The sequence below is a fragment of the Drosophila mojavensis genome, unplaced genomic scaffold (genome assembly GCF_018153725.1).
Source record: "Drosophila mojavensis isolate 15081-1352.22 unplaced genomic scaffold, ASM1815372v1 contig_16, whole genome shotgun sequence".
In the NCBI taxonomy this organism is placed as follows: domain Eukaryota; kingdom Metazoa; phylum Arthropoda; class Insecta; order Diptera; family Drosophilidae; genus Drosophila; species Drosophila mojavensis.
The window spans coordinates 2,922,903-2,934,803 of NW_025318693.1; the positions used below are offsets into that span (position 1 = coordinate 2,922,903).

The window sequence follows — 11,901 nt, forward strand, 5'->3', positions numbered from 1 at the left end:
GTATGTATATTTTTCAATTAAGAAAAAAAAAACGCATAATTTTCACGCCTGTCTGTGAGACATCATACGCCTTGAATGCAGTAAAAGAAAATGCGAGCATAGTCGAAGAGAGAGAGGAGAAGAAGAGAGTGAGCTCGCTCTCCGTAAGATCTTTGCATATGCATACATATACACGGATACATTAAGGTATATGTATATGTGTATTTGGGGAAATATCGAGGGAAATTTCAAATGGCCCATGAAAAGTTGCGAAAGCGCTTTTCTTTTTTTTTTTAATGGGAAATTTTACGAAATTAAAAATTATTCAATACTGCGTGCCACTGTATGAGTGAGTGAGTGCGTGTGTGTGTGTTGGTATGCTTGTGTGCAAGTGTGTGTGTGTGCGCCTTGCGTTATTTCTTGGGGTCGCTTTCTCGGCACCGCGACTTGGTCAGCATCAGTGTTCTCGGGGTTTCGACAGCGTATAGTGTGTTTGAAACGCTAAGGTTAGTTGCGGCTGCTGCCAGGATTTTTGCATTGGGAATATCAAAAAATATACATAAATATATATTGGAAAGCCGTATAATATAGTTTTAACAAAACTGCGTAATTATAAAAAAAATTCTACATACAAAAATCTCGATAAGTTAAAAAAAAAAGTGAAAAGTGCATTTGAAATGCATATTTCAAATTGCTATCTGCATAACCAAAACTTAACAAAAAAATTGTATATATATTTATATATAATATATAAGAAATTCAGTTATTAAATGTGCATATGTATGTGTCTATAAATAAATTAATTAATATAAAATTAAAAATAATAAATCTGAACCAAGGTTTAAAATTCAAAAAGTGCCCAAAAAGTTGCAAAAGCAAAGAAAATCGAAAATGATTGTTCTTCATTTTGTTATGCGATTTATGTAGTATAACAAATTTATGATATGAACGTTGTGAGAAAATTCGCTTATAAGGAATTTTGTAACTAAATCTGACAAAAATATCCGCCTCTATATGTGTATGTGTGTGAGTGTGTATGAGTGGGTATGAGTGAACAATTTGCACACACACTCATATTCAAAAGCTGCACACAAACACTCACACACGAGCCCACACACACATACACATATATATACATACACATACATATGCACATACGCACAATTTTCACACACAACTGAATAGAAAAGCTGCCCCATAGTAGATTTCTATTCTTCTATAAAATTAACTGCAGACAGACACCTGCCTGTCGCACATACACACATACACAGATACATAGATACATATACACAGATACTGACTGAGTAGAAACTTTAAAGATTTTATTTTTAACTCTATTTGAAACTTAGACGAGAAAGCTTTTCCCATTGAGCTTTTATGATCTCACAAACGAACATTTTGCTAATGGTAATTTATCCTTGAGTTTTTTTTTGGCCATTTGTCAGAAATGTTCGAAAATTATTAGAGAGCAGATGTCGAGAAATAGCTATGAATATATTATATATATATATATATGGTATATGTGTGCCACCCACACAACTTACGAATGTTCCGTTTTACCTATATATGAATAAGACTGACGGCCATACAAAATAATAAAATATATAGATTCTATATTCTAGTAAAAATAGAAAATAATTAAATTGAATTTGAAGATTGTCTTGATGCGATTGCCTTGTCAAACTCAAGTCTCTAGGACTTCGTTGATCATTTCTCTTAAGATTGAATTATGTTATAGTCATTTGTCTGGCTGTTACTTAAAACCTTGACATCTCCTTGCCATCTGGGATTAACCTCGTACAACTACAACATCAATGACTTTGCCCTACTTATCGAACGACACAGAAACAGACATAACAATCTTACGTGTGTATAGGCGAACGCCTACACAAATTCTGACCCCAAAAAAGAAATGAGCTGAAAATTTTCAAATTGCAATCAGCGTGTATATATATGTACGTATATATATACATAGATATATATTTGTATAAATACACAGACATTGTTTGTGTTCGCTTTGAAAAACTCTAGAATTACAGGCAGGCCAGGCCGAAATGTCCAAAAAACGCCAGCAGCATTCTATATGTACATACAAATATTGGACTGGATATATTCACATGCAAAAGCATATCAGATTTATTTTTAAACTCTTTGAAATTCGTTTAACAAATGGAATCGACATGTGAGAGAGAAAGAGAGAGCAATAGAGATCGTTCAGTTTTCTTTTGTGGGCGTAGAAAAATTCGTTAGGTTTAAAAAGTTTTCGGCAAAAGCAAATTCTGTTTACATTTCGTCTTTATATTTGAATATATGCATATATATGTCTATATGTATATATATATATATATATATGTATATATTCGACTGCAGCCTTATAAATTGCATTGGGTAAAGTAAACATTTTGTTTTCTTTATCTGGAGTGTATTTTAATGAGCTGTGAGAAAAGATTTGAACGCAACTGAATTGTTGAAAGAAAGAGCGCAAAATAATCTAAAAATAGAGATTTTAGATTTAAAAAAAAATATTGAAAATACTTATAAGATATCTGTTTAATAACTATATATTTTAAAATAACTATAGATATATTTTATATGTTATAAAACATTTAAAATAAGTGTTTAATTTTTTATTTTTGATTATATTGTATTTAAATAATTATAATTTCCAAAAAATATTTTTGTTTGCAGTGCCTTTTTCCGGTTTTCTTCCCTCCTAAGCAAATAACAAAAACACAAACACCATGGACGCCATCAAGAAGAAGATGCAAGCGATGAAGCTTGAGAAGGATAATGCCATTGATAAGGCAGATACCTGCGAGAATCAAGCTAAGGATGCCAACTCCCGTGCCGACAAACTCAATGAGGAGGTGCGCGACTTGGAGAAGAAATTTGTTCAGGTTGAGGTCGATTTGGTCACCGCCAAGGAGCAGCTGGAGAAGGCCAACACCGAATTGGAGGAGAAGGAGAAACTGTTGACCGCCACGGAATCCGAGGTAGCCACCTTGAACCGTAAGGTGCAACAGATTGAGGAGGATTTGGAGAAATCTGAGGAGCGCTCAACCACCGCACAACAGAAGCTGTTGGAGGCCACACAGTCGGCCGATGAGAACAACCGTATGTGCAAAGTATTGGAGAACCGTTCCCAGCAGGATGAGGAGCGTATGGATCAGTTGACCAACCAATTGAAGGAAGCTCGCATGCTTGCTGAGGATGCCGATACCAAGTCCGATGAGGTCTCCCGCAAGCTGGCCTTCGTTGAAGACGAGCTCGAAGTGGCTGAGGATCGTGTCCGCTCCGGTGAATCCAAGATCATGGAGCTGGAGGAAGAACTGAAGGTTCATACAACACATCAAATTCCATTCCTAAGATACTATAAAACACTTTACCTTCAATATAGGTTGTCGGCAACTCGCTGAAATCTTTGGAAGTGTCCGAGGAGAAGGCCAACCAGCGCGTTGAGGAATTCAAGCGTGAGATGAAGACCTTGTCTATCAAGTTGAAGGAGGCCGAACAGCGCGCCGAACAGGCTGAGAAGCAAGTCAAGCGCCTGCAGAAGGAAGTCGACAGGCTAGAAGGTATGTCAATCTTTAATCAAACTATAACTCCCAACTATGTATATCTTCTCAAACCAAATCGGTGCGCCAATGAGATGCGCGTGCACCTGCCCTATACGATATACGATATGTAAATATCGCATTCAAGTTCTAAAAACTCAAATGCAGCTTCAACTAATGCGAACAGTCTATATATACTTATATCTTATACTATAATGTACATATGTTGATTGTTGGTTATCCACAATAATACACGCTGCTTTTATTAATTGTACATATGTAATATAATTATAAAATAAACAACAAATGCTTTTTGCAGACCGTCTCTTCCATGAGAAAGAAAAATACAAAGCAATCTGCGACGATTTGGACCAGACATTTGCTGAACTTACTGGATATTAAAAACCAAACAAGAAAAACCAATTGCCAAACAGTTCCCATAATGACATACACACACACACTGACATGCGTCCAAACACATACATATACACGCACATACAGAGACACAAGCAAATGTATTCCCCTATCATATTTTGCATTATTCATATCCCCTACTTTTGGACACTGTGCAGATCAGTCACAATTTACACTGTAAATAATTTGTATAGTCTTGTGGTTGCTCTCCAACATACCACCCAGCCCTCAAGATACTATTACACTGTAAAAAAAAGAAACAGTTCCACTCTCTATATGCCAACTGTAGTTATTTATGCTTTCGAAACAACAGGTGATTTCCATTATCTTATATATATGTATCGAAAACAAAAACAAAATTAATTTCTGTTTAGTGCAAAGTTCTTTTCTTTTGTTTAATGTGGCATGTTCAATTGTCTTGCCTACCCAGACACAAAAAAACAAGCCCAACTTTCGATTATACTATCTGTGCAGCGCCCTTGCTGCTCATATCTCATTATTTAGACTGCAGTTCGGATGGCTTATGCCAAGGCTCTACTTGACAGATGTTGAATACACACTCATGTAGCTCAGTTTTGGGTCATCATTGCACACGTAGAGATTCATGTTCCCGATCCCCCTTCTATGAACCTGACTCAGACACAATACGCATTCCTATTTATGTAATTTAAAAATACTAACTAAAAGAAATATATTTATATGTAAACGCTTGTCAACGGCGCAAAACTAAAATGATATATTAACCAGGCACACTTATTTCTTACAGTGTATCACAGCCAACTGCTGGCAACGTGGCTCAAGATTTATGTTACTTGTGTTCAAATAAATGTTGCACTCTCTGTTTACTGTTTACCCGCGAATATTCCGTGACAATTATTAATATTCCATATCCATTATTCGTTTCACAGACGAGCTGGGCATCAACAAGGACAGGTACAAGTCTCTGGCCGACGAGATGGACTCCACATTCGCCGAATTGGCTGGCTACTAAACATGGCCTCTTGTCCGGACGATAGTAGAGAAAGAAGAAGTGGAACTCAACTAAATGTAAACGATTATCATCTTAATATCATTTGCAAATCAAAACAGAAACAAAACCAAAATACCAAAAACAAGATCCTTTGTGTATATCTTTAAATCAAATCTATTTCTAAATAAATAAATAACAACAACAACAATATCGACAACAACAGCAGCAACAACAACATCATGCACAAATATCTGAACTCAAGAATAATTTTTTGTATTTTTAAAGTCATGTTTTAAAAATATTAAGAACTCGAGCAGTAACTAACAATCCAAACGCAAGTAGCACGAGAAATAAATAATTAAAAATATTTATACAGAGAATGAGAAAAAGAGAGAGAGCGATGCGAGCAAGAGAGAGACCTAATATTTATCTATGCTGTTAAGAATGATGAATGGTTGAAAATTTGAAATTTTATAATATATTAAAGAAAAAATCCAGAAAATACGAAAAAAAAACTATATAAAAAATTTATAAAAAATACAAAAAAAATTATATGTTGATGTTTGCTTTGATGAGAACTTACAACTTATTTTCTTTGCATGGAACAGAGCTCTCAATTTTTTATTGTGGGGTAATTCGCGTTTATTTCAATTAATCTTAAAGGGAAAGAGGTGCTAAAAGGTTTTGTAAATCTTAAGCAGAATCTAGGGGAATCCAAGTTCAATGCTTTCAAGGCCAGGGCCAGAGAAAGTTTTCGAATTTTCTAATCGAATGATACAGCTTTATATTAACATCTAAGAGGTCAGATGTTGATAAAGCCACATATTTTATTTAAAATTTAGACTGAATTTGGATTTCTACGTATAGCTTGAGAAACGTCTGCCGCAGCTCTTCATAAGGTTTTGAAGAGATGCAAAACACGTTGGGAAAACCCCTTCACACAAATAAATAAATACAGAAAAAAAGACGAAATGCGTCATCGAACCGGACCAAAGTCGAGAAGAGACCTTCGTTGCAACATGGTTAAACTGGTAGCTAATAAGTAGTCAAAATAAGTCGCAATGAAAGTCAATTTGAGCATGTTGATCAGCTCAGGGCAACCGATCTATAATAATTTCATATGTCTCTCAAGAGCACTTACAGTCATGTGGGCAGAGCGAGAAACACGCTCCACGACTCACGGATGCTGGTCGCATTCATCTTGGACCGTACGCCCCTAAAGTCATCAATGAGCGAGCGGCAAATCAATGGATTAATCAAGCTCTAATGATATGCAAACTGGCTCAAACCCAACTGCCATTTCTTTGAAAGCCAACTATGTGAAAATGATTTGTGAATAGTTATGACAAGCATAAATTATCAATAATTTTATAGCATAAGTCGAAATATAATTTTTTTTTAATCAACAAACTATAAACCAAATAACAAAATAAAACCTAAAATTATATATTTATTTTTTTTTATACTTAAAGTATTTTTATGTAAATATTAGTCTTGGCTACTACTTCCATAGGACAATTTATTGAATAATAATAAAAAGGCTATAATATTAAAAGATAAATTATTAAATATTATATATATTTTATTATGATAGCAACAACAAAGACTTTAATAAATAAATCATCTTTGCTGGTTTGGCTGGTTACATTTCTAGCCAGCTAATAATTATTAGAGTACAGTTCATTAACCAGATCTTTTCACAAAGCTGAATACATAAAAATTTTTAAGAACTAATTTTGGAAAATATTTTGGAATATATTTTAAAAGGTAACTTGTATTTAAAAAAAATACAATACAGTTTATCTAGCTCATATTACATCTATACTAAATGTAAATTTGATATCTAAACAAATTTTGGAAATTCCAAAAAAGATTCGTATTTTTTCGTTAGTCAAGCTTTGAATAACTCTAAAATATTACTCATAACGATTTTTTTCTTTTTTTTTTTGGCTACATATTTTATACAATTTTAAAAACGATTTATGCTCATTTATTGTATTCAAATCATATTTGAGCTTTATATGAACATTTAAAACAGTTTTAAGAGTAAATAAATAAGACTCAGTTGCCCAGTAGCCGACTTTTCGATAATAAGTAAGGTTAATTAATTTGTATTTACCAATAAACTGGAGTTAACAATTAAAACACACTCGCATTGAGTTTAACAACAATGCCTAAAAAGGCGCCGCCGTCAAATAGACTTTAACAATACAAACAAACAGCGGCAAACCCAATGACTTACATTCGTGAAGAGCGTCGGAGAAAGTGAAATTTTGCATTTTAAGGCAGGTAAAAAAAAAAACTGAATAAAAAAAAAACCGCGCCATGGTCATGACAGAGCCAGCCCCAACCACAGCGCCAATTGAAGCTCACAGTCAGTCTCAGTTTGAGTTTCAGTGGCACAAGAAGCGGACGCGACTCTTAGAAACCGAAAGTGTTTTTCATTTTCTTTTTCGTTTTTATTGCATATTGTATTTTTTGTGATTATTATTCGTTTGGAGTGTGAGTGGAATCTGTAAGCAAACATTACATGTCGGTAAAGAAACTAATGATGTGTCGTCATGTCTGCATATGGCTCATATGTCTGGGCCTTTTCCCCGGGTTATGCAAGCCGGACGGCAGTGAAACTATGCAAAAATACGCAAATGAATCGCTGACGGACGGCTGCAGTTGGTCACAATTTCTCGAAGATTATGTGCTAAGGTGTGTGTGTGCGTGTTAGTTGGTGATTCAGGTGGATGATTATATTAAACCTGTGTCAATTTGTAGCCAGAGCAGCAGCCAGCGCATGTCGAAGGATCTGGCTTATATGGGCGGCGAGATGAGCGGACCCATTAATTATCATTCCTCGGCATATAAGCGACCGGGCAACAACATTTATATTACTCGCCGCATTGGCGAGGCCGTGGAGTTAGAGCCGCATCTGCGGGCGCCGGTAGAAAGCCAAGGCCCGATTGTCAATCCACAGTTTCGGCCCATGACAAACCAAATGTTGCACCAGCAGCAGCAACAACAACTACAGCAGCAGCAGCAACAACAGCGCCAGCAACCCGGTTTCTTGCAACAGCTCTTTGGTTTCGGTAACTCTGAGCCATCGCCGCCTCAGTCGCACCTGCGGCCGGTGCCGCTGCAGCAGCCACCGCCGCCCCATTCGCAACAGCAGCAGCATTTGGCGGCACATGGCAATCCGCCCAACACATTCCGAGCCGTCTCTGAAAATGATTTGTATTTGCTGGGCGCCATCGAGAAGCTGGTCTATCGTGTTGGTAAGAAGAGAATAAATACAAGTATATATAAATTAAACAGCTAGATAGGATTATTGGAGATGTTTTAAATAACACATTTCTGTATATATCTATATTATATTTATTGTATAAAAAAAAAAAAATATATATATATATATATATATATATATATATCATAATTAAGCTGAGTTTGGCCAAATGAATCCAAATTTTGTTCAAGCTGTTCAATGGTTATTTATTAAAATGATATATAACAATTATATGTATCTGTATGAACAAGATATTTATGTTTTGATATGTTGTAAAAAGTATAAAACTATTACGAGCAATCTATTTGATCTTGCCATTCATCAATTTCTTCAGTTGTCAAGTACAAATATCTCTTTATCACTCTCTATTTTTGTATGTTTTATATGAATGATTAAATATCATCTATATATAATTTATTTCCCATAAAAATCCTTAAAGTACTTAGAATCCCTCTCACCGTATTTACTATTATTATTATTTTTTTTTTTTTAATCGTACAAATTTGTATAAATTTTTCCAGTAAAGTCTTTCATTTATAGAGTAACATTTTCAAGCTCTTCAATCTAATTTTATTATTCTTTGTCGCTCTTTTAAGATTATTTGGAAAGTCGCGTACGGCGAACAGAACAATTGGTCTATTATTTAATGGCTGGCAATAATCAAAAGGAAGTTCGTGATCCCTGTCCAACGAATTTTACGCGGATCAGCGATAATTGCTATTATATTAATAGCCATCAGCAGGTGAACTGGAAGACGGCAAACACAGCTTGCAAGGGACTCTCAGCGCACCTGGCCGAATTCGAGAAGGTGTCAGAGAACGAAGAGATCATGGCCTATTTACTTAATCAGCCAACACATCGAGGCCGTGACTATTGGCTAGGTGGTCTCAATCCGGGTCTTTTGTGGATTTGGTCCAATTCCGCCAAGCCCGTCAATCCGAATACCAACCTCACCTCAATTGCAATGTCACAGAAGGCGGAAAATTCAACAACCTCTAATCTGGTTGACAGCAGCAGCGAGGAAACCAAAGGTGACAGCGATATACTCAACAATACAGTCCAAATAGAGGGCAAGGGGCGCTGCTTGCGCCTCAGCTACAACGCGGGCAAACACAGCTATGCCTACTATGGACAAGAGTGCACATCCAGGCATTACTACATCTGCGAGTACGAAGACAAGACGCTAGACAATAAAATACAGAAGATAGCGCGCGATCTGAAGCTCTTTGACTAAATCTAAATTGAATCAATAACTTGCAATCGCAATACAGTCTGAGAATAATGTTCAATAACCCCTCTTTGAGTTCTTCTCAATTTCAATGATGTATTACTATTTAAAGCCTTAATCCGAATAGAGACTCTGAACAGGCTTGCGTAGCTATAGTTTAACATAAGCCATCGACAATTGTAAATTTTGAATGAATTTCTTAATTTAACAAAACATATTGTATTCATTATATATTTATACATATATTATATAAATAAAATAATTTATAACACATACTGTTCAAAGGATATACAGTTAAAGTACAAATTAAGGATACTTTGTTTTTGCACAGCAAAGCTTCAAGGAATTAAGGAAATACGTTCAAAACAAAAACTTTCGGCTGAGCCGATCGATAAACTTAATTTGTGCATGCTATAAGCAAAATTGTATACACAGAATAGAGCTGGGAGATCTTAACTAGCAGCCAATAATGACTTAGAGTCGCATTTAGTCGGGATACAAATAATCCTGCAATATGTTTTGGAAGGCTATTTTGATCTTTCCGCGATCACGTCCATTCAGCTTCTGAATGTCGGGCAGCAGACTCATTAGAAACATGGCATCCGAATCGGTCTTGCAGTCGCACAGTTCAACCGAACCGGCTGATGCCACTGCTGTTGATGAATTGCTCAACTCCAGACGCTGTGTTGGAGTCGCCATCTGGTGATGGGTGTGGGCGTGTGTGTGCGGCACATGCATATGACGCTGGCTCAGATAAGCACTGGTAGGCGCGGCAACAACGGTCAGATTCTCATTATCCGTTGTGGATGCTGCTGTTGCAGCAGTGTTGCCAGCGACCATTGAATTAGCATGCGTTGTGGTGCTCACCATGTCCACGGCCTTGCTGCTGAAGGTTGGCCGTACAAATGAAATATTTGAATGAGTTTGCAAATTTGCAGCACTGACAGATGCCGCCACTGCGGTTGCTGCAGCGGCAGCAGCAACGCCTTGCAGCTCCTGGGAGCGAGAGCGCATTGAACGTGCCTCATCGTGGTAATTCCGTAGCTGTAAGCGATTCATGTGTTGCAGCCGGCTGCTACCGTTGCTGCTGCTGCTGCTGCTAGCGTGCTGTTGATAATGTTGAGTGTAGCGTTTCTCTAATGTGGATGTAGAACTGGGTGCCGCAGCGGTAGTTGACGCATCGTATGCTAACGAGCGCATTTCATGCTCATCGGGCTCATGATCGTGGTCATCCTCATCTTGATGATGAACGCGCTGCTCTTGCTCGGCTTCGTAGTCATCGACTGGTTCTTCGCACTCTGATTTGATGTCATTGTTGTCGAGCGTATGATTTTGAAAACGTGCCCTGTGCTCCTCATCAATTATTTCGTCAAGCTCCGAGTTGTTGTGGTCGTGCTCATCAAAATAGTCCAAATAATTGTCAAGCGGCTGCTGTTGCGGTGATTGCTGCGCCGAGTGAATAGTTCCATTGGGATTCACTTGCGCCGAATTGCTGGCATTAGTAGAACTTGCCGCTGTACAAGTATTAACCGCTCGCTCGCGCTGCATTCGACTTGAGAGGTTGCTGAGATGGGCCAGTGCATCTTGAACCTGCGTGTCTAACGATTTGGGCTGTTGATGTTTTTTACGCAAATATGGATGCAGAAAAAACATGCGATCAAAGTACGACCAGCATGGTGGAACTTTCTCTTCCAAATAATTGGTGTATTCGCGCCGAAATGAAATGCGCAGATTAGTCCATTTGGCTAAGCTAGCGCCGGGATTTTTCTCCAACTTCAGATCAACTTCACGCCAAAAGTTCTCCACGTATGGCCGGCAAAAGTAATATTTATGTCTCGGATTATAAATGGCCTCATCGCGTTGCACAATATCGATCAGTTTGAAGACCTCCTCGGTCAACCAGCGTGAGGAGCTCGCTGCACTTGCTGCACATGTGTTTGTTGAGACGAATTGGCTGGCGCTATAATCGCTAGCCATGTTAGACACTCCCTATGTGCAAACAAGGTCTATCTACTGCTTACATTTAATGAATTGCAATTTCCTCACGTTTTATTGAGCTAATTTTTCGCAAAACATTTAATTGTTTTCACAGTTGCAAGTGAATGGCAAAACAGCTGCTGTCAACAGCGGTTCAGCTATCGATATTATATCTGTAGTATTTTGTTCTATCGCAGTCGGTATTAACAAAATATTAGTATTTAGTATATCAATAATAATATTAATAGTTATTATTAAATTAAATTAAGAGGTGCATATTTTTATAAAAGGAGACCTAAAACATTTAAAATTCTGTCAAAAATGTTGTAGAATATACTTATATTTTACTTGTCAGTCATAGAATGCAATGCAAATTCATTATAATTAATAACAATAATTCAGGAGAGAATTTAAGCATTTCAACTTGAATACTCATCGAAAATCGAAAACATAATTCGAAAAACGGAGCTTTGCGCAGATCTGCAGTGTTGCATTATCCAGTTAT

General features: G+C 36.9%; 3 protein-coding genes across 4 annotated transcripts; 2 read left to right on the plus strand and 1 right to left on the minus strand.

Annotated features, from left to right (window-relative positions):
* Window positions 1-379: 379 nt before the first annotated feature.
* LOC6573629 (tropomyosin-2) lies at window positions 380-5,127 on the plus strand. Of its 2 annotated transcripts, none has more exons than XM_001999659.4 (4): window positions 380-485; window positions 2,668-3,314; window positions 3,377-3,554; window positions 4,856-5,127. In XM_001999659.4, exons 2-4 carry the CDS (start codon window positions 2,721-2,723, stop codon window positions 4,936-4,938), a joined length of 855 nt encoding a protein of 284 aa, XP_001999695.2. In that variant the 5' UTR covers window positions 380-485; window positions 2,668-2,720; the 3' UTR covers window positions 4,939-5,127. The 2 variants fall into 2 exon arrangements, with proteins under 2 accessions (XP_001999695.2, XP_032586537.1); XM_032730646.2 differs by lacking the exon at window positions 4,856-5,127 and adding an exon at window positions 3,853-4,028.
* Window positions 5,128-6,774: 1,647 nt separating this feature from the next.
* On the plus strand, window positions 6,775-9,636 carry LOC6573628. Its single transcript, XM_044007248.1, has 4 exons — window positions 6,775-7,206; window positions 7,419-7,620; window positions 7,687-8,183; window positions 8,788-9,636. The coding sequence occupies exons 2-4, from the start codon at window positions 7,448-7,450 to the stop codon at window positions 9,423-9,425; spliced, it is 1,308 nt and encodes a 435-aa protein (XP_043863183.1). The 5' UTR covers window positions 6,775-7,206; window positions 7,419-7,447; the 3' UTR covers window positions 9,426-9,636.
* A 5-nt stretch (window positions 9,637-9,641) lies between these two features.
* On the minus strand, window positions 9,642-11,534 carry LOC6573627. Its single transcript, XM_001999657.4, has one exon. It carries the CDS (start codon window positions 11,394-11,396, stop codon window positions 9,906-9,908), a length of 1,491 nt encoding a protein of 496 aa, XP_001999693.1. The 5' UTR covers window positions 11,397-11,534; the 3' UTR covers window positions 9,642-9,905.
* Window positions 11,535-11,901: the final 367 nt, after the last annotated feature.

What these genes read in the sequence shown, in the direction of transcription:
- LOC6573629 (XM_001999659.4), top strand. Translation starts at nt 2,721, where the DNA reads ATGGACGCCATCAAGAAGAAGATGCAAGCGATGAAGCTTGAGAAGGAT. An exon ending in AGCTGGAGGAAGAACTGAAG is followed by an intron (nt 3,315 to 3,376) that starts GTTCATACAACA and finishes CCTTCAATATAG; the next exon opens with GTTGTCGGCAACTCGCTGAA. An exon ending in GGAAGTCGACAGGCTAGAAG is followed by an intron (nt 3,555 to 4,855) that starts GTATGTCAATCT and finishes TTCGTTTCACAG; the next exon opens with ACGAGCTGGGCATCAACAAG.
- LOC6573628 (XM_044007248.1), top strand. Translation starts at nt 7,448, where the DNA reads ATGTCGGTAAAGAAACTAATGATGTGTCGTCATGTCTGCATATGGCTC. An exon ending in CTCGAAGATTATGTGCTAAG is followed by an intron (nt 7,621 to 7,686) that starts GTGTGTGTGTGC and finishes GTCAATTTGTAG; the next exon opens with CCAGAGCAGCAGCCAGCGCA. An exon ending in GAAGCTGGTCTATCGTGTTG is followed by an intron (nt 8,184 to 8,787) that starts GTAAGAAGAGAA and finishes CGCTCTTTTAAG; the next exon opens with ATTATTTGGAAAGTCGCGTA.
- LOC6573627 (XM_001999657.4), bottom strand. Translation starts at nt 11,396, where the DNA reads ATGGCTAGCGATTATAGCGCCAGCCAATTCGTCTCAACAAACACATGT.